The sequence below is a fragment of the Cnephaeus nilssonii genome, assembly GCF_951640355.1.
Source record: "Cnephaeus nilssonii genome assembly, chromosome: 7".
Classification (NCBI taxonomy): Eukaryota; Metazoa; Chordata; class Mammalia; order Chiroptera; family Vespertilionidae; genus Cnephaeus; species Cnephaeus nilssonii.
Window position 1 is genome coordinate 25,811,577 of NC_137078.1, and position 21,987 is coordinate 25,833,563.

Below are 21,987 nucleotides of genomic sequence, written 5' to 3' on the forward strand. Positions count from 1 at the left end.
TATAATTTTTTAACTTAATTTCCATTTATGTTCCAGGATCACATCCAAGATACCACATTCTGTTACATTTAGCTGTCATGTCTTCGTAGGCTCCTCTTGGCTGACGGTATCTGAAGCTTTACTTGTTTTTGATGTCTGACAGTTTTGAGGAACATGGTAAGGCATATATTATAGGATGCCCCTTTACTGGAATTTGTCTAAAGTTTTTAACATGATTAGAGTGGGGTTTTGGGTTTATGGGAGGGAGACTAGAGGTGAAGTGCCATTTTCATCACATCATGTGAAGGGTACCTGCTCTCAACATGACATCGCTCTTGATGTTGACCTTGATTACCTGGATGTCAGGTTTCTCCTCCTTTCCATACTCTTTAGAAGGAAGACACCACACAGCTCACACATAATGAGTGAAGAATCATGATACCCTATTCCTACCGCATTTTAACTAGAATAAGCATATTATTTCAAATTAATTTTTTTAAAAGAGTGACCTAACTTACCTCTTTACAGGATCTGTATCAAGGGTGCCCCAGCCTTTGGTTAAGAACTGCCTTTCATCTCCTTGAAGGCTAGAGATCACCAAATAATGGACATACAGACAGCAAAGTAGCTAAACTAACTAAGAGAAAGGAAGAATGCCTTTTCTCCTGGAAATCCAAAAAACAAAGAGTCAATTATAATCAGTGGCAACCACTGTGCAGTTCTTCGAACAAGAGTTTGAGACTGACAGAATCTGATTAAGACAGTCTTACTGGATTTGAAGACTGTCTTAATCAGCTCTATCATTTTCTGGTTTTTGTAATCCTAACAAATCCTTAACCTCTCTACGACTCAGTTTCCCCAACAACACAAAGGGTGTAATGTCAGCACCTACCTAACTAGGTTGTTGAAATTATTTCAGGAAACAAAGAAAATAAAGCCCTTTACACTTAACAAATAACAAAGCAATGGAGATATTTGCTGTAATTCACAGAGTATCTTTCCTGCTTACAAATCATGCAACCTCTGGTTCTCCTCTTTGCATCACCAGCATGCCTTCTTCGGTACTGTCTTGAGCACAGCTTAGCTTTCAGACCTCATCAAAGCGATAAGTAAACTTAGCCATGTTTTGTTGAATGAGAACAGTTCCCTTAATTCTAAAATCTTTCCTTTTATATGTTCCTTTATATGTTCATAGCAAAGCTTGAAGATTATTTTGTTATAAGCCAAAATGTGGAGAGAATGGCTCTATGATATAAAGGTGGTTCCTGAGATAGGAAGGAAAGAAGAAGGGAGGAATCAGGGAAGGGGACGAGAGAAGAAACACAGAGATTCAGAGGTTCAGGCTGTGATGAGGATGCTTCCAGTCCATAGAAAAGACCATTCTCCATGTCCTGGTCTGGGGTGACAAGTAAGACATTCATTTAAAAGCGAAGACAGCTTGAGAGAGAATTTGAGGGTGCCTAGGCTGGTGCTCTGCTTCTCCCAGTTGGTTCCCTATCAGCCTTGCTTTGGTAGGATGGAGGGATAGAGAGATGGGCTCCAGAAAGCATTCAGCTGGTCCTTCTTGGGGCACGGAAGAGTTCCTGGAAAACCTCACGAATGATGCAGAAGAGAGCTAAGAATTAAGAGTACTGCCCAGGTTCGCCATGCATGAGCATGTTATAGGAGTGCCATGGCAGGGCTGCCTGGTGGTAGCCCAGAGCTGAGAGCCAGAGGCAGGCAGAGCTGAGCCTCACAATTACCAGTGCGAGACTGCCAGGGGGGACTTGGTCAGCAGTGGGAGTTTGCTAAGCTTCCTGGGAGCCACTGTCCTGCCGAAAGCTTCCCCAGAGGACAGACCATTACTGACAGCAGTGGTGGGTGAAGCTGGGTCAAAAGTCTGTGCCCAAAAATTAAACAAGAAAAGCTGCTCCTCAACCAGGGGTCAGCAGGAGGCAGCAGAGGACACAAGATTACAGGCATGGACCTTGGCTGAAAGGACAACTGGTGCTTTCCAGACCCACCCTGGGAGACCAGAGGGCCAAGGGACAGACCAAGGGGGTGGGGTACAGGGAGTGGGGGTATGTGTGGGGGAAAGAGCTCCCATGCTGAGTTTGGATGAATATTTACCTGATAGAGTTGAATTTTAAACAGGAAGAAACTATCCAGGAATCCTTTTGTACGTACCTGCAACCATTCTTGTTAGCCTATTTTTAATTTGTTGGTAGCCTGTTTTCCTTTTTAAGCTATTCTTTTAAAAATCCTTTTATTTTTAGATCTCTTTTTCCAGTTATTCTGTTTTGGATTTAAAGTTTCATTTTACAAACTTCAAGAGTCTTGAGCCTCTTTTGCTAATTTCCAAACAATTGGATCTATATAACATTTTAATAATAAAACAATCCTACCTTTGTCAATCTCTTTAGCAAAAAAAACCCCAAAAACTTAATTCATAAACTCTTATTGGCAGTTTATGTCTAAAGCCAATCATTACTATTGCTTGCCTTAATAAGCAAAGATGTGTTTGAATTTCCTAAGAGTCAATTCCTTTTTTGAGCAAAGCCATCCAATATATTTATGTGCTTGTGCCTCTAATGAAGCAAATCTGAAAAGAATCAAATGTGAAAATGTAACTGTTATAGGCACCTCTCACCACCAGAGAGGTGTTACCAGACAGGATAGCCCCCTGAGCTAGTGGGAGAGGGCTGTCCCCAACCTTGATCCTTGTCTTCTCATATAAATGAGTTTATGTGAGAGACCTTGACTGTGTTGTGAAAAGCCAATTTATGAAAGCAATTAAAGCATGAACCTTTATTGAAAAAGCAAAGCAAGCAAACCTATACATCTGGCTTATGAAGCACAGATGGGCTTTCAGCTAATCTGAAGAGCAAGTTGGGTGGGGGTCTGAGGTGTTATATACACCCCCCCCCTCCTGCCCCCAATCCATAGGTCTCAAAATTCCTCTGCTGAACATTTTGGTACAGGTTAATTCTAAAGGTTCCCCCGAATTTTTTCCTTTGTTGTGGCCTTCCCAGAATTCATGAGAAGCACCTGGTAACTGTATCTTGCCAAACCCTGAGACTGCTGGCTTCTCTGTTTAGGGCAGTGGTCGGCAAACTCATTAGTCAACAGAGCCAAATGTCAACAGTACAACGATTGAAATTTCTTTTGAGAGCCAAATTTTTTAAACTTTAACTTCTTGTAACGCCACTTCTTCAAAATAGACTGGCCCAGGCCATGGTATCTTGTGGAAGAGCCACACTCAAGGGGCCAAAGAGCCGCATGTGGCTCGAGAGCCGCAGTTTGCCGACCACGGGTTAGGGAATAAAACTGCCCATTTTTTCCTTTTCCCCCTTTCCCTTCCCTTTCTGCATTCTCTCATTAGGGAGTGTTTTTTTGTTTATTTGTTTGAACTATGTGCTCTGTGTCCTTTGCTGGGGAAGATAATGGCTTGCTAGTTACAAGCTGGCTGCAAATTGCCCACACTGTTTGGCCTTGTTTTAACTTTCCTGTCTCAGTTTCCCTTGTTTTAACTTTCCTGTCTCCTGCCCTGGAATCCGGTAACGCAACTATAACAAGAAGCAAAATTAGGTTTCTGATCATTTGCCTCTACCAGGAATATTAGTGCTATTTGATTATCAGCCCAAACTCACACCTTCAGATCATCCTAGTTCACCTTTTAATTAGTATCTCCTCCTTCTTCCATGGAAGTGTGGCTTTCCTTTTCACCCTACTGTTTATAAGTAAGAGTTGGATTCCTGTGTTCACTCAAAGGTTCCAGTTAGCTTGCTTTGGCCCATGGTCTTGACTATGTAACTGTTAACTAGTTATAATGGTTTTAAATGTCTACAAACTCTTAGACTTTGCTCTTCTCAAAAGGAAGAGCTAATTCCCTTTCCTTGCGGGGAGGAGGGAGCTGAACTAGTAACTCATTCCTAAAGAATTGAATGTGGTGGAGGTAACCAAATGTGACTTGAGACCAGGTCATAAAAGTCATTGTACTGTGGCTTCTGTTTGCTCTCTCTGGACCCCTCCCTCAGGGAAAGACAACAGCATGCCATGAGGACACTCAGCAGTGGGGGGAGGAGTGCACGGCCAGGAAGCGCCAGTGTCAGGAGGCGGAGGCACCCACAGGTGGGTTTCCCCAGTTCTAGGCATTGCAGCTCCAGCTGACCTCTTTTTTGATGTTTTTATTGATTTTAGAGAGAGGGAGAGGGAGAAACATCAATGGGACGCCTCCTGCATGCCCCTTACTGTGGATCGAGCCCAGAGCCTGGGCATGTGCCCTGGCCTGGAATCAAACCCAGGATCTCTGAGTGCACCGAACAATGTTCAACCAGCTGAGCCACACCGGCCAGGGGTCCAGCTGACCTCTTGACTGTGACCTTATGAGCAATTAGAGACAGAACTACCTAGAAGTGCTACTCCTGAATTCTGGACCCACAGAAATTGTGAGATGGTGTTTTTGGCTGTTTCAAGCTGCTGAGTTTAAGGGTAATTTATTTTGCAGCAATAGATGAGTAACTAGCTTTCCCACTACAGATAAAAGGACTAGAAAATAATTTCGGTAAACTGGCATTTCGTATCATTAAGACATCCTTGGGTGCACGTGGTACTGAGGTAAGATCTTATATCCTTCTTTCTGGGAATTGTTCTTCTAGGCACTTGCTGCGGCTAAGTATCTTAACACTGGTGTTTGTAAGGAGCTTGGCTTACATGTGGTTGACCACACACTAGGTAAAGATTATGCTGATTCAAGATGGGTGAGTCACATGAAGGTGTGGCTTTTGGCTCATATGTACTTTTCCAAAAATTTTAGTCAAAGAAAAATACATCTACTCTGCTTGATATTCCCCCAAACTCATGCTAGACTATGAAACAATAACAAAGAAACCTAAGAACATCTTTAAGTGGTTGGGTTCAGGCAGGTATTTAGAAGATGAAGGTCCAGCATAACTGTTGAAAGTTGTTACAAACACCAATGTTTTCCAGTTTTAAAGTCCAAAGTTACAAGTGCTTTAGATATGCATTGAGAAAGGGTCAAGTTGGTTTGTGCTAAAAAACCAAACTGGGCATTTTTTTCTCTATTTAAGTTAATCTTTTCTTCTTCCAGAGTCTCCAATTTCAAAACTTGCCTTTTTCTTACAAGACATTCATTGTTCTATGAATGAGCTTGTCACTGTCTCCATGAATAGGGACCCATAAGGATTAAAGAGTTCCTTTCTCAGGGACACCCTGGTGCTGAGAAGACCTGCAGTAAGCTCCAAGGTGGTGGATGCTGCCAACTGGGCTCAGGTTACAGTGACTGAGGCACCCGGAGCACCTGCTTGAGCTGCAGTCTTCTAAGAACTCCATGCAATAACACAGGTACCCAGTGAGCCTCAGCGAAGGGAAGATAACTTGTTTTCCTAAGAATGCACAGAGGTGAGTGTGTGTCCTGGAACACCTGAAAAATAACGACTACGTTTTATTTCAACTTAAATTAACTCGTGGCACTCAAATCTGCAATTATCTCTCCCGCACCTTGAGGGGTTAGAAACAAATGACAAGCAGGTTAATTTAGACTCTAGGATTTTGTCTTCATTACTGTCAGCACCAGTTCATGACAAGTTAAAGAGCAGAACCTGGCCCTAGTCGGTTTGGCTCAGTGGATGGAGCATCAGCCTGCGGACTGAAGGGTCCCAGGTCCAATTCCGATCAAGGTAGGGGGTGTGCAGGAGGCAGCTGATCAATGTTTCTCTCTCATCGATGTTTCTAACTCTCTATCCCTCTCCCTTCCTCTCTGTAAAAAATCAAAAAAAAAAAAGAAAAGAAAAGAAAAAAAGAGCAGAGCCCATGTCCCAGGATTCTCATGGAGTCCTCTTTGGTCCTGGTCTCCCGCCACCTGGGTGTTGTAGCAACCCCAAGAGGTCTGGTGGGATGCTGCTGGACACTGCCTTTCATCTAGGTTAGGAAAAAGTCTGAAAACTATGTATGACTGACTGACTTTTTGTTGTCATTTTTTAATTTAGGAGGTAGGCTTCACACTACAGAGACTTGTGCTAGTGTGACTATAACAAGTTCAAAGCTGAATACAAAAAGCTCTCTACGTGATTTCATATGGGAACATCCTTTTCTGTTTTTAGCTCTTGGTCCAGAAAAGGAGATAGCAAGAACTGATTCAATTACATCTTCTTTTGAGACTTTTTAATTATATGAACAGAAAGTTTTCCTTTTAAAAATAAAGCTTCATCATGTAATTAGTTGTTTTTGTCCAATATAGTTCTAAAGCTTGAATATTGTAATAAAAAAAAAGTATTGGCTAGCGCAGGATAATTTAATAGAAGATAGCCTCTTGCCCTTGCCTAACCCTAAAGGTATTTTTATTAAGCTAGTCTTCATTTTAGGGGGTTCCCTAGAAACACAAGACTGTATTTTTGTTACGATAAAATGTGTCCAAATAACTATAAATAAACGTGATGACAATGGTAATAATGTACTTTGGAAATTAACTGTTAAACACATGCTTATACTTAACTATCCAATAAACTGTCTTAAAACCAGTTTGCTCTCCCACATCATAATGACAAATGACGATGCCATTGATCTCACACTAGTAAATGGACAGAATTTGTCCATTTTGTCTTGAACTGTGTTTGTATTTGTCATAGTTTAATTAAACATTATATAGCTGCTGTTTACCCCAACCCTATTTTGTAAAATCCAAAGAAGTTTTAGGCTTTCCCCCTCTACTTTTTCTTGGCAGTCTATATAAGACACTTCTGTCCAAAAGTTAGATTTAATTCTTGATATTTCAGAAAGGCTATTGTAAACAACTGAGATTATTCTGAAAAGATTCTATAATAGCATTTTTAGGTAAGTCTTCCATATTAAGCTACCTTTAACTACTATTTCACGGATGGCAGGCACTGCTACTTGCTCTAAATATTTGTCTAAGCACCACGACCATGAATAACCCATCCTGTCCTTTCCGCTGCAGATGCCCACCAATGTTGGTCAGTCTGGGACTTTGACACTCACCACAGTCCTGCCTGGCCCTCCATGATGCGTCACCAGACAGAACATGGATCGGAGGAACTGATGGAAGTGCGAGAAGAATCCCTCTCCCAGTCACTAACCTCTCCACCTCAGTTTTCCATTCATCAAACACACAGTAACAACAGTACTTATGGCATCTACTGCTGTGAGGATTAAAGGAGATCATAAATAGCGTATGTTGGGAACAGTGCCTAGTACATAGTAAACCCTCAATGAATGTTGGCTGTGACTATTATTGTTTAAGCTGCAGGGACAGGAGACACACAAATGTGAACAATCAGATTTGAAACTAATGGCAGAGTATTAAAGACAAACAACTGCTGTTTTAAAACCTGAATTAGACCGTCTGTATTCTAAAACACACACACACACAATCTGTACCAATTAAATACGATCAAGTTGAAAGGGGATATAAATTACAGTTTTTCTTTTTCAAAACAGACAATAGTAAAATACTACAGTCAGCTCACTATACACAAAAATCATGAACAGCAGCTTTTCATTAAAGTCTCCAATATCTTACTCACTTACTGATGCTAAGAACTTAAAGAACGAAGGTGCAGAGGGCTGTGCACCGCCCCTCGCTCTCACACACACCGACTGCTGTCCTCCAGGCCAGCTGCACAGGCATCTTCAGAACAGGCACATAAAGCACCTTTGTAAGACCTTCTGCACACGTGATCCTCTCCATGTCTCCATTAGCAGGAGAATTTTCCACATGGAGACAGGGACAGCAGAGTCATCTGAATTCAATCATCTCCTGCAAACAAGGTGAAGTGAGTACCTGTGCACTTGACAGCTCATTCCAACTCTTCAGCATTTTCCAGAATTAAGTACAATAGCAACAGTAAAAATCATACCACAATGAAACCTACCAATCCAAACAAAACCACAGAGAGACAAGAATCCATACCCCTCCCCCACCCCAATCCAACTCTTGGTATGCCCTTGTGTTTCTACAGTAATACTGCTTTCCGCACTCTGCCTGCCTTGCTGGGCTGGACCAAGGTATGAGAAATGCTGGCGGCAGAGCCCCAGTCACTGTCAACGGTTATAATACAATGTCAAATCAGCAGGTGGCAGGCCAGGTGGAAGACCAAAGAACAGAGCTGTGGGAGTTTTCAGTGTGCTTATGAAACAGGACAGAACGGCAGCACGTGGCCTGGTAGCCAAGGGGAATATGGCACCAAACTTGCAGTCAAACATATATGTACACAGAAAACAAGAGTGGACAGCAAAATCGGTCAGTCGTATAGAAGTTCTTTGGTTATAAAGAACGGCATTCTGTAACCTTTTCTGCAGAGGGATTTGCAACCTCATTCTTAGGCAATGAAATGTCTCTCATCTGCTCGTGTATACGAGGTCGCCCAAGGTGCTTTGTAACAAAGTCCAGTACCTTATGATTTCTACAAACCATTTTATCTGCATTCTAGTGTGCAGTTCACCCAGAACAGACATACAATAGATACATTTCATATACATAATATATATTATTTATAAAAAAAACCCCACATTAGAGTATTGACTCCAGATTCTACAGTAAGAACTGATTAAAATTGTACAAGAATAAGTCTGTTTGACTCTGTGGTTTCTACACAGTGCGGTGTGTAGTAAGTGCAAACAAAAATACTGCCACTTAATTAATCCAGGGTTTTCGGTTTTCTGGCCTTTTGGAAGAAGCAGAAGCTGTCGATTCACCCAGGTGGCAAAGCACTGCTGCTGCTCCTCGCTCGGGAGGGGAGAGGTGGTGGCCCAGGCAGTGCATGGCTTCTCCATGCTGGTGTGAGGTCCTGCTGGGTGCAGCATATGTTAAAGATGAGGCTGGTGCTTTGAGGGAGACCCCGGACGAAGATGCGAAGATGCTGGGGCCTGCGGAGGAAGTGCTTGCTGTCTTTCACCGCGTAGTCGAGGTCGTGCTCCCCTGGAATTCAGAGGTTAGTGAGTTCAAGCTCCAGCTCCCACCTGCCCTCCCCACCCACAGGGACCACCCTCAGCCAGACGCACCCACCCCACACAAGGGGCTCTTCCTAAAGGGGCCCACAGGATTCGGTTTATGATGAAATCCAGTTCTAAAATTTACGGTATACCAGGGGGAAACCTGGCCCCAAGGTGAAGCTTCCAGGAAAGGTAATGGAAAGCAAGACCCAAAGTTAAAGTAAAAAATTGTTATTTCTGGGCCCACATACTAAGTCATATTCAGGTGAGAACAAAAGTCAAACTTTAGTACTTAAAAAGTTCTCAAACTGTTACAATGTCAAAGCAACTTACTAAAACTAAAATAACAAAAATAGTAGAGCAATGAAGAAAAAGAAAAAAAAATCACCAAAATCCTGTATCACCCTTATACAACAAATATTTTCCTAAATTCCACCTTTAAACCAAGTATCTGGCAGGGACACAGTTCAGGAGACTTTCAAAAGCAAAAAATGAGGCATGCTTCCTGTTTGCTGGGCAGTGAAATGAGGGGGTTGTTGTCCCTCTTCCCTCTTCTATGGGCTGTGTCTCCCAGTGCAGCCCTCAGACACCCTGCTATTATTACTTCAGTGGAGGGGTTTGTGAAACTTATCCTCCAGGATCCATCCCAATAGAAGGAAAATCTTAGGTGTGGAGGGCAGTGGCTCCTGGGAATCTGAATTTTTAAGAGGCACCCTCTCCCAACACCCCCAAGGGATTCACTGCACATTTAGGTTCAGAAGCACTATTCCTGAGAAGAATTATTCTGGGCTTCTTGTCCCAGCCCTTCTTGGAAGAGGGACTGGAAAGCTGACGTAGGCCAGCAATGCAGATTCTGCTTGAAGGTCAGTGTAGAGGAAGTTGAAGACTTTTGATGCAACAAGTGTTTGGTTTGTAACAACAGTTATGAGTAACTTTATTATTCTTCTTAAGTTGGGGAGAGAAGTTCCAAACTTCAGTTGCTCAAGTAATTTACCTGTACTTCCCCAAAGCACCTTTTACCCTATGGGCACCTAAGTGACTGCATTTTAGCAATTCTACGATGCATGTTATTTCCCCCAACATTTAACATCTCTGAAACTGGATTGTGTTTTACAACTTCTGATTTGATGTAGTTTAATTGGAAGCATTTCTTCTTAATGACACATAAAATAATGGTGTATCTAATAAGCCAAGAAATCACTAATTTGATGAAATATGGCAGACACTACCAAAATTAAACATCTCGGAATGAATGAGGCTGACTGATCCTTATCCACATGAATGCTTCCTTCAACAAAACCTACATGCCAGCTGAAAAGCCACTGCTGCTATATATTTCCTAGTTCTACTCTGAAATTATACAAGCAAACTTCTCCCCACACACAGACGCTGGGCAACATGTGAGCTTGCTCCCCAGGGGGGCCCATCTTCCCTGTCAGAAATGTCAAAAAGAATCTGACTAAGTCACCCAGGTGAAGGGCCTCTGGGGGTTGGTGCACAATTAGGTGTGTCACTTACAGCACAGAACCCAAAGGAATGCCTCTAGAATTAATTACCTGGTCATTCTCTGCCAAGGAATGCGGCTGGCCAGGGTCCTGGGGCTCATCTGAGACACTCTCATTGTCCATTTTATTTGGTAGGTTCTTCCTACTTGAAATCTCTCCAGCAGCAGAATCTGTCAGAGCATCGAAATCATTCCCATCTGACGCTCCCATGAACTCTGTGAAAGAGTGGTCCTCGAGGACGTTTGTGGTGTGCTCCACGGTCACCTCCCTGGGACAGAACTCCCGGGTGGCGTGGCCATTCTTGCTGGAGCAGGCATCCTGCTCTGAACATGAGCCAGTCCTACAGGACATTTTGGAGTTTTTCTCAGGGATACTTTGGGATGATGGGCTCCCTTTGGCTAAGGCACTGTTTTCCTTGAGTGGCACCATAATGATCTTATCCTTTACCAAACCTTTTTCTAGCTCTGTCAACTCTTTGTTTGAGGGCGGTCTGAGATCATGCCCAAGCGACAGTCCAGAATGCTCACTGGAGTCTGTGTCTTTCGTCGGAAGGGCTAGCTGATCTGAGCTGTCACTAGAGGGGACCACCAGGTCGGACAGAGTGGCATTGGAGGCACTGTGGGAAAAGTAGCCACTGGTAATACTGCTGGTGGTAGGGCTACGGGACACTTCTTTCTCTAAGACCCTGGAGTTCGTCAAATCTACTTTAGAAGAAAAACACTCTCTGTTTTCCAAGCTGGCATTGTAAACACTGAAGTCAGCAAACTCCACTGGTACATAAGGCTGTGAGCCTCCCAGCTTCCTGTTAAGAGCTTCCAGGTCACTGTCCTCCTCCTCAGAGTCCTAGAGAAGCGAAGCAGAAGTCAGCCATTAGCTCCTTAGAGCAACTGTACAGTTCAGATAGGTTTTAAATACTTTACTACTACAGGCATTCATGCTTAGTGTTTTTTTTTTTTTTTTTCCTTTTCTTTTGAGTTTGGTTAAGTCTTGTCACCAGTTATGGACACAGGTACCTTGTTCTCAGAAATTTGTGGACACAAACCCATTATCTCCTAATGTGAAGATTTATTTCTTCTATGCTCACGCCATGCTAACTAAAAACTTTTGCTCCCCTGGTTTAAGAAAAAGGTTGGAACAAAGTGCAGCGGACTTGAATTAGTTACTTGTGATTGGTCTTCAGCTGGATGTTGTCCTTTCCCTAATTAAAGGAGAGAGGAAGAGGGACAGCGAGGGAGGAGCTGCTGCTCTACTCGGTCTTACAATCCTCACCTTGGGAAGACAGTGCAGATAAACCGTAGGTGATTTGTGAAAGATTTCTGAGCTATTTTATGGTAGAGAGGGCAGTAAAATAAGGCCCCAACAGCAAAAGGGCTAAGAACACAATCTCAACACGCATTCTCAGCACTATACTAAATCCTGGAAGGCTGTAAAGCACTAGCATTACCTTTCCAGGGGTTTGGGGAAGCATGGATAGAGGATTTGGCTAGAAGGCGAGGAAGATAAGATTTAAACGGAAATCTCCTTTGTCAAATAGCTTTAGAATTCTGTTTACAAAGATTGGTAAATATGCAAAAGTGGGTGTTATCAACTCCTCAGTCTCTCTCCCCAATGAATGATTCTTTTATATTTTGTGGAAAACAATGTAAAACATATGAGTATATTACATTCAAAATAAAAACAAATGACATTACTATCTAGTCCTTTCTAATTAACCTTACATTTGGTGACATTGCAAATATTCCTTTCCTCTTTTAAAATATGACTTTCATTCAACATTCATCTAGCACCTTCTATGTGCCAGCCATTGTCCCAAGAACTGGGAATGCCAATGTTGAGCAACAATCTTGGACACTGCCAGGTGGATGGAAATCTCCTGGAACCAAAAATCAACCGTACTGTTCAGAGCGACACTTGGAGGGGATGAGAGGGGTGGAAAGGGGCAGAGAGAGAGGGTGGGGAGGAGGAGGAGGAAGACCACACCCCACTGATACAGCAGATGGTAGTTCACAAATCAACATAAATTTCATCCACTGAATTTTATTGTAATATTTTCTTTTACATCTCATTAGATGCTAAATTCCTCAAACTAGTTTAATACTCTTCAGCACTTTTTAGTTTTAAAAATAACTTGAATATAAATTATTTAAAAGCATCAGTAGTCTTAATTCCTTGGCTATTAATTAAAGGTGGATATCAAATATCAGTGATAAAGTTCCAGAAATCTGCAAAACATTTTTTGGCAACACTAATCTCTTGCCATCTTATCTTTAGCTGAATTCTAAATTAAGTGGCACTGCTAACCAATGTGTGGAGTAGAGTGTTCTTTCTCCAGGGTTGGGGGAGTGTTTGTAAAGGAACAAAGATTGGGAATCAATGTCTGGATCAGTAGCCTTTGACAGTATTTTCTAGATTCTTCACTTGACTTGTATAGATTCAAAACCAAATTGCAAGTGTTTGTATCTCCTAAATTTTCTTTTAACTTAAGCAAAGAAACGTAACTCCCCAAGCCCAGGTATCTTTATTAAAGAGTTAGTTGTTTCGAGATAAATCAAATTTGGGGCCCTTTTTGTGCCTGAAGTTATTTCTTCTGAAGACTGAGGAAAGGCCTGTCATCCTAAAATACGTAAAACAAATGAAATATTCAATCACAAATCTAACATGTAGAAACAGGTGTACATTTGCCAAACTCACAAAGATAAAAAATTAGTCGTAAAGGATTAGAATGACCTTTAGTAAAACTGCAGAGTCTACAAAACCCCCAAGATGTTAAGTTCAAATAGAGATAAGTACATAGTTCTGCACTGGGGGTGGGGCTAGGGTGGGGCGAAGGGCTAAAGCAGCAGGGACAACTAATTCCAGAAAAAAGAAAACCGCGTATGGAGGAAATATTTCTTAACACATAAAAGGAGACTGAAAGTTTATCAAGTTACTGTCTTCAAAAAGAAAAGAGAGGACTTAATTGTGTTAGACTGTATGTTAAGAGAATTTGTTACGTAGACTTTTTATTCCAGAAATATTCTTTACTAGTATCATTGCAGCTTAAAGAAGACTAAATTAAGCACCACCTTCCTACTATGTCTTAAAGGCAAAAAGAATGAAAACTATTCTTAAAAGTTGATCATGGAATCAAGTTCTCAAGCTTCTCTATAGCTACCGTCTTCATGATTTGATTTTTGCAATTTATTTTATGCAACTGAAATTTATATATAGCAAAAAACCTTGATTCTAAGAAGGAATCAAAACCACATAAAGCAGTGACTCTACAAGGAGTTTCACTTGTTAAACTCATTTTCATTCCCACTATAATTGGCTCTGTATTGTTCATCAGGGAGTCGGTCTCGGTCTTCAGAAAGATTGTACCAGCCAAGGACTCCCAGTATTTCTGTCTGTGGTGCTAGGGCAGTGGTCGGCAAACTGCGGCTCTCGAGCCACATGCGGCTCTTTGGCCCCTTAAGTTTTTAGCAAAGGCCAGCTTAGGAGTACCCTAATTAAGTTAATAACAATGTACCTACCTATATAGTTTAAGTTAAAAAAATTTGGCTCTCAAAAGAAATTTCAATCGTTGTACTGTTGATATTTGGCTCTGTTGACTAATGAGTTTGCCGACCACTGTGCTAAGGGATGGGCAGACCTTTTAGAAAGTGCAGCAGAGGAGTGATTGAAATTGCACTATCTCTGGGGTCACGGGGGCCAGCCCAATTCTGCTGAGGGACAGAGCCTTTGTTCCGACATCTCATTAACTGTGAGACCTTGGGCAAGTCACTCAACAAGTCTTTATGAAAAATGGGAGAAATAAGCCACATGCTGTGTATACAAGACCTAAGAGAGGGAGAAATGACTTCCTTGCTGCTCTTCTCTCTGTTTCATGACTGAGACTCCAAATGCATATCGTTACCTTCATCTTATTCATACACGACACAAAGTACTTGTCTTAAATGATAACAAAATATTGCTTTAAAGGACCAAGCATAGCTATATTCACTATATATTTTTGTGTGAAATTATAGGTTACTTTGGTAAATAGTTGGGCTACAAAATAAAAGGAACAATGTCTCAATATTGCTTCTCAAAAATGATTTCAAACTCCCTTGATGAGACTGAACCATTGATTCAGTCTCTCATTTTTCAAGAGTGGAAAAAGAAAGTGTATTAGGAACAAAGGAAGAAAGCAGTATATATCCACTTATAAGGGGGGAAATAAACTCTTCCTAAGAAGAAACCAGAATCTCAGATCAAGCAAGTGGTATCCTTAAAGTCCACCAAAACATCCTGGAAAAGCTGCTATCTGAAATAAAATAAATAGTTCAATAGCTTCAGAGGAGAGCAGAGGCCCATCTCTCAAGTAAGATGGTACCATCGAGTCCTGCTCAGTGGACCAGAGGCTTGCTGCTGCTTGAGACTTCCCAGGTCAAGAGAATCTGGTTCCAGTCTACCCCTGCTAGCCAGAAGTCCCGAGGTAGGTTTTATTTTAAAACATTAAAGTATAGAAAATAACTATTAGTCAAACTCTGAATACACTGGAACTATCTGCTGGGCAGGCCAGAAGGGTCATTCAGTTGCCTTTTAATGTGTTCTACCCAAGTGTACCAGTTGTTAAAATGAGTTTCAATGTAGTGCCTGTGCGCCATGGGGTTAAGGGTAAGAAATTTGAGGGTAACAAAGCCACCTGGCCTTTCTAGCCCGAGCTGCAGCCCTTATTGATTAAGCAGGGGGTGGGCAACCAAGTGACTGAGCAGCTCATTAAGATTCAGAGGAGCAGCTGCAGTTGTACACTCTCCTCTCCTGCAGGAATTGGATGGGGATTTGGGGCTAGAGGGACAGGGAGAACACAGCAGCAAAGGCAGCAGAGAAGGACAGAGCGGAGAGGGGGAAATGGTGCCTCTTCTCCTTCCCTCGGTGCACAGGAGGAATGAGAAGGTCATTTCCCAAGATCCCCTAGCACTCCAAGCATGCAGCAGAGCGGCCAACTGCATAGCCCCATAGTTAGTTTCACACGGTGTGCATTAGCAGCATATTCCAGAACTGTTCACGGGCCTCACATAATGAGCCTCTGGAATGGCTCTCCCGGGGTGCAGCTGGGAAGGGAAACTGCCCACACTCTGCCCACAGAGCAGCCCGCACACAAACGTCAACCTCAAGCAGCCCCTCTTGCTCACGCTGCTTTACTTTTTCAAAGTCTAGGAAAAGCCGCTAGAGAGTGAAAGCCTAGACACAAAATTAGAGAATTCTTTCCAGGTCTGTCAATCCAGTTGTTTTTTAAATAGAAGTTTCATTTATAATCCAAAGTACCTGGCATGCAGTGTTTTAAAAACAATTTCTCAAATTTGTAAGTTGAAAACCAAGTACTGGGGAATGAGGTTTTACAGGTAGAGTTCCAACCTACCTGTGGTAAAATATAGATAAGCCACCGAGAAGCGAGACTGACACCAAGGGATATGGAATATGTTTAGAGAGCAAATTTAAAAGGCTATCCGGGATGTAGAAACGACGATGATGAGTGGGGATGATGGACTGGAGTGTGGCTACAAACTACAGAACAATCTTGGCAATAGCATCGAGCAACATGAAGAAAGCTTGCAAACATACCCACAGCTAGATGCATGATTACTTACTCCAAGTAAGTGCAATTCCTCTAGGTAGATTAACTTCAGAATCTGGCCAATATGTACAGGCACATCAGAAAGATTCAATATTAGTTAAAGTGATCTCTTTGTTACACTTTTTATAAAGTCTAGAATCATGAAAAGTGCCTTTTTCTAAGCAAATTTACGCTAAGTAAAAAAATAAATTCAATTAAGTAGAATAAACACTTAGGAAAAAAGCACAGGACACAGCCATGTTCATGCAAATTTCATCACTGATGGTCACATTTAAAAAACAACAGCAACCAAACAAAGACCCAATACATGTCTTAATTTTTTTTCAAGTATTTGGATGATTGTGAAAGGGCCTTAAACCCACCACCAGGCAATATGACAGAAACGGTTCCAGAACTTACAATCTTCTTCTCACGTTTGCTATTGTGTTCTACTGGCATGCTGCTGCCATTGCTTCCTGAGGGGACAGTGCAGCCAGGGTTATGTGCCTGAGATGGAGACATGCTCTGCAAAGGTTAAGACACACAGATGCATCACACACAGAAGATGATGACAGCCAAAATACATATTAAGTACGTGCAAGTTAGAAAAGCGATGCAAACACCGTTATTACATGTGAGTAGTGCAGCAAACAATTTCAGAGGCTCGAGTTAAACTACTAATGAAATCTGACAAGACTACACAGATTCTACGGCAAATAGCATAATTGGTTTTGTCAAATTAAAATAAAGTCTTTAATATTTTCAAAAACATCCCGGGAACATCTCTTTCTCACTTGAAAGATTAAAAAGACTTTGAAAATCCATAGATACATAGAAAACAACAGCAATTACTACAACAAATTAAAAAATGACCCTGTGTGCTTGAGAAAGAGATATTCCAGAATAGGATCCATGGTACAGATCATACAGGTATGTCTACATGCAGCATCCAACTTGTTAATGCAAACTGCTACTTTCCCATAGGCAACATGATTGATTCTATTCTATCTTACATGGTACAGACAAGTTAAGCATTTACCTCCTGGCTTAGAAGAGGTCTTGCTTCAAGAGCTATCCTTTTCTTATGCTCCTCTTTTACAGGCATTAGGGGCTTGAAAAACTTTGGTGGCTGAGGAGAGAATGCTTTAAAAGGGCTGACTGTTAAGGCATGAGGATTCTCTGATGTACAACCTGGGGAAGACAAAGTCATAGGTTTATAGGCACAGAGCACTTTAACCCACACACAGGAAGCAAGGTATAACCTAGTCACAGGAGTATCTGGTATAACAAAGAAATTAATATGCTAATATACGGCTAAGCATTAAAACAGAGGTAGAAAACAATGGAGATATAACTACAATATCAAGAAAAGTCATCAAAGAAATGAGAAACCAAATTTTCTACACTCTTTTCAAGATCCAGCTTAAGTGCCACTTCCCAGACCAATTTAGACCCATGCTTATTTTGTTTCTCTGAATTCTCAGAGTTCTTATTATCTGCACATGCATTTTAGCACTTTATCATTTAATATCTAATTTTCTATGTACCTCATTTCCAAAGTCAGATTTTAAGATCTATAAATGATACCTTCTTGTATCTTTCATTGCATATAGCAAACAGAGGCTCAATAAATAATGAGTGAACACTGTATAAGTTTTCTTGCAAGCCCCCTTTTGCCTCAAGCGTTCTCCATATGACTAAGAAAGGACAATTTTCTTTCTGGCTTTTACTCATTTCTTTCATTTTTGGGTCTCTTTTCCTCCTACATTTTCTCCCCAGCTCACTGGTATAATGGCACTTAAGTAAAATACAAGGTGTAAGTTAATAGAACAGATTTGCACAGCCACAGAATGCTGTTCCCATCAATGCATTGAAAGATGATAATACTTAGGTACTAATGTTGTCACTGGTTAAATTACTTTCTGGTATCATTTTAAAAATTGGTTTAGGAATCAGAGACATGTTCTCCTAAACATTCCTTTAATTTGATTACAAAAACATGACAGAAGTGGATATTCTTTTGGGGAAGAATGAAGTCTAATCATAATGTACTAAGATTCGTGTATGTCTCAAAACTGACTTCCAACCCAGGAAATGATGTATGAAAAATGATTTGAAAATCCTAAAGTGTTACACAAAAGGCCTATTATTATTTGAATGATACACTGCATACAAAGCAAAAAGAAATAAAATAAGTGAACATATGTTCCATTCAAGAAAATAGTTTCGGATTATCTAGCAAGTTAGAATTTCAGCTTCCTATCTTATTATTTCCATCTATAAAATAATCTTACTCCCGCTTTTCCTAAGGAATTATAAAGAAACTAGTGGCCTGGTGCATGAATGTGTGCACATTGAAAGGAAATTAATTAGAAAAAAAAATTTAATATCGCTATTCGCCCTTTCTCTGTAATAGAAGTGTCAACCAAATTCACAATCGACAATGACAGATCAAAACACACGCATGTGATTGGCACCAGCGAGAGCTTTATACTAGTATGTATTGCTCATGCGCAAGTAAACTTAGCTTTTATAGATACAGAATAAACTTGCTTAATTAGACCTGCTTTCTGATTTAGCTACACTTTTTCCAGCCCAGTGAAGCATCCCAACTTCTCTTTCAGGTAATTGTCAGCAACACAGCAGTAAATATCAACATGAAGCAGATTATTATTGTAGATCACACAGGGAGAACAAAGGGTAAAATATTTAACTGCAGCAGTGTTTGACTATATTTTGCGCAGTGACAAAACCTGAAGTCATTTTCAAGGTCCACCATTTCTTACTTCTTTTTAGTCGGGTCAAATTTCCAAGCTTTTTAACTCCCCATTTTCCAGCTAATGAAAAGAAAATAGGATTCCACCCAATCTCCTATCTACCTACTCCAGGACTTCTGTGAGGATCAAATGAGATGAGGCACGTGAAAACGTTTCACAGACATTTGGTTACAGTGTAAAATGTCTCCACCTGGCTCTGAAGCAAGTTGTGTTTCTGGGCTGAAGAAACTCCAAGGAGGCTAGTCACTAGGGAGAGGAAGCCGATTGTTGCTATGTGGCATCATTACCTAGATGGACACTTAGCATATTAGCCTCTTATATATACAGATAACATAGAAAAACAATCTCACCACTACCTTCTTTACTCCTTCGAGGTGAATCCCTGGGTAAAGTCCCATAACACGCTACGTCTTGGTAACTGGAGCTGTAGTCAGACATGTCTAACTGGTTCTCTGGCCAACCCTACAAGGTAAAATGTGGGTTAAGCTGTAATGAAGTTCCTCTGAAGTGAAAAATGAAGCCTGATTAGAGTGTGTGTTTTTTAAATGGGATACTAGTATGTACTTTGCTCTATTTTTATTATAAAATATTTTAAACACACATTAAAGTCCTAAATATGACCAGTACTATCATATAAGTACAAGGTATACTTAGAGTGAATAAATGTTAATATTTGATTGCATTTGTTCAAAATTTAATAAAATTATTACAAATAGAGTGACTTATAGGTGCCATTCATCTTCCTCCCTCCCCCAAAGCAGTCACTTTTATGAATTTGGTATGTATCTAAGGAGGCTGAATCATTTAAAGACCAAACTGAAACACTTTTTAGAGAGAAATGGTTCCATTAATAATTTTTCCTGGATAGCAGGCACTAGCTGGGACGGCCCCAGGAAAAATAGGTGATATGGTTACTCTACGTATACCTGAGATTTAAGAGCACCAAACTGGCATAAGATACTAGTATCCTAAGGGAGAAAATTCTTCTTGTATATCATACAAGCTTATTTAATTTATTTCAAATTTCTCAGGAGTTGGTTGCCTCTAAGAACTAAATTTTAAACTTCTTGAGGACATAATCTGTTTTACACTCTGAATCATCCACAGTCCCTAGCTTAGTAATTTACATACAATATGTAATTAAGAAATGTTTGCTGAATAAGATGATGTTGCAAATGCCCTTGATTTTAAATCTCTAATTTTACTCACTTGAAATAATTGTGATTTTGTTATGGTGGATGTAACACCTTAAATCAGTTAGAGTTAGTCTCATAAACACAGATATTCAATTATGTGTGGTATTATCCTAGTATGGAAAGCAGTGTTATATACTAAATAACAATGTAACACTCAGAGTGCACAGCAGCAGTTTCATATCAAGTATTTGAACTTGAAAATGGACATATGGAGACAATGATCTGCATAAGATTAAGATGGGAAGTCCAGAAATTTTAAAAACACCAAGATATCCTACCTTTCCCAATTTAGAGATTGCTAATAACCTAGCCATGCCCACAGGTACACACCTTATCATCTTCATCAAAGCCAGAAAGGTCTGGTCGACTGGAAGAGACCTATAAAAGATGGTTTTACCAATGTGGCTTATATATTTTACATAAATTTTATATATAAGTGTATAAAGAAATATGTTACATGTACAAGTGAAGCCTGTATGACCACCTCCTCTTTTCTTTCTACCTTCCCTCCCTAGGAGCAATGACTACCCTAAAGTTGGAGTTTATTATTCCCATACAGGTTTTATGTAATATTATACATATGCCTATAAATAATATACAGCATTATTTTGCACATTTTTATAATTCATTAAATAGTATCTTACTATATATGGTCTTCTTCAATAGTCCAATACTTTATTGTGTTGTATTCTAGATGGACATCCAGGCTGCTTCTAATTGTTTTTATTATAAACTATGATGAAATAAAACTTATTGCTGCTGCCTCTAAGCACCACTCTTTCTACACACTACCAGTACTAACATGTGTATTATTTCAGCATCCTTTAGTCCTTAACGAACCCTACATATCTGAGAATCACTGAACATATATGAAGGCATGAAGTCTCTGCTTGTTGATAAGGTACAGGCACCGTCAGCTCTGCTCTTCCATAGGGATTTTAGGATCAGCTTATCAAATCCTAAAATAAATTATGTTGGGAATTACAGATCAGTTTAAGAAGATGTGCCAATTTTTTGATATTGTGTATTCACATCAATGAACATGGTCTCCCCATGAGTTGAGGCCCTCTTTATGGTGATAACTGGATTCAGATTTCCTATTTCTTCTTGATTCTGTTGTGTATTTTTGTAGGAAATGTCCACTTTGTTTAAACTTTTACATTTACTGACATATTATTATTCAGGGTTTGCTCTTATGATGTCTAAATCTCTGTTCTCTCTGTAGTGATAAGCCCCTTTTTATTTCTAATATTACTATCTTCTCTCATAGTTTCTTTTCTGCCCCAATCAATAAAAATACAAGTCAACCCATTTGACCAGTCTTTTTATAAAACTACCATTTTTCATAGTTTTGTTTCTCTTCTATTTGATATACCTCTGTTTGATATTTATTTCCTTCTTTATTGAATTTGTAATTCTGTTCTAATACTTATTATTACCTTCTTTTAAAAAATATTATTACCTTCTTTTAAAAATTTTTATCATAAATGTTTCTCTATGAGTCTCTTAAAAAAGTAATTACTCCTCCTCCTTTAAAAACTATAAGTAAAAAATAAAAACCATAAGTATAATAGCGTTATCACATTTTAAAAAGTTAAGCGATTCCTGAATAGTATCAGATATCCAGTGTTCAAATGTCTCATAAACATTTCACAGTTAACCCTAAATCTGGATCAAAATAGTTCATACATTGCAATTGGATATATCTTATCTCTTTAATTTATGAGTTTTCCCTTCTGTCTAGGTCATTCTTCCTGTTAAGTTCCCCATAGTTGAGATTTTGCTAATCGAATTCCCATGGTGTCATTTAACATTTTCCTCTAGCCCTTGTAAATATTAATAGTTAGATCTAGAGCCTTGATCACATTTAGGTTCAATTTGTATGTGTGTGTGTGGGGGAAGGTAGAATACTTCATAGGTGGTTTTTCTTTCCTTTGTAAGATAGATGTTCCCCTCGGTACTTTTTACTCTTTTTAATATAAGAGCTACAAATTTGCTAATAG

General features: G+C 40.1%; 1 protein-coding gene across 4 annotated transcripts in view; it reads right to left on the reverse strand.

Moving 5' to 3' along the window:
- Positions 1–5,917: 5,917 nt before the first annotated feature.
- KIF13A (kinesin family member 13A) overlaps positions 5,918–21,987 on the reverse strand; it is a 208,699-nt gene continuing 192,629 nt past the window's right edge. Inside the window, exons 35-40 of one of the 4 annotated variants that reach the window (XM_079776433.1) lie at positions 20,315–20,362; positions 19,139–19,250; positions 17,051–17,202; positions 16,432–16,536; positions 10,485–11,276; positions 5,918–8,914 (exon numbers count right to left, since the gene is read on the reverse strand). In XM_079776433.1, the coding sequence (XP_079632559.1) occupies positions 8,888–8,914; positions 10,485–11,276; positions 16,432–16,536; positions 17,051–17,202; positions 19,139–19,250; positions 20,315–20,362 (1,236 nt within the window). In that variant the 3' untranslated portion in view covers positions 5,918–8,887. The remainder of the gene's footprint in view (positions 8,915–10,484; positions 11,277–16,431; positions 16,537–17,050; positions 17,203–19,138; positions 19,251–20,314; positions 20,363–21,987) is intronic. The other 3 variants (XM_079776434.1, XM_079776435.1, XM_079776436.1) reach the window with 3 other exon arrangements.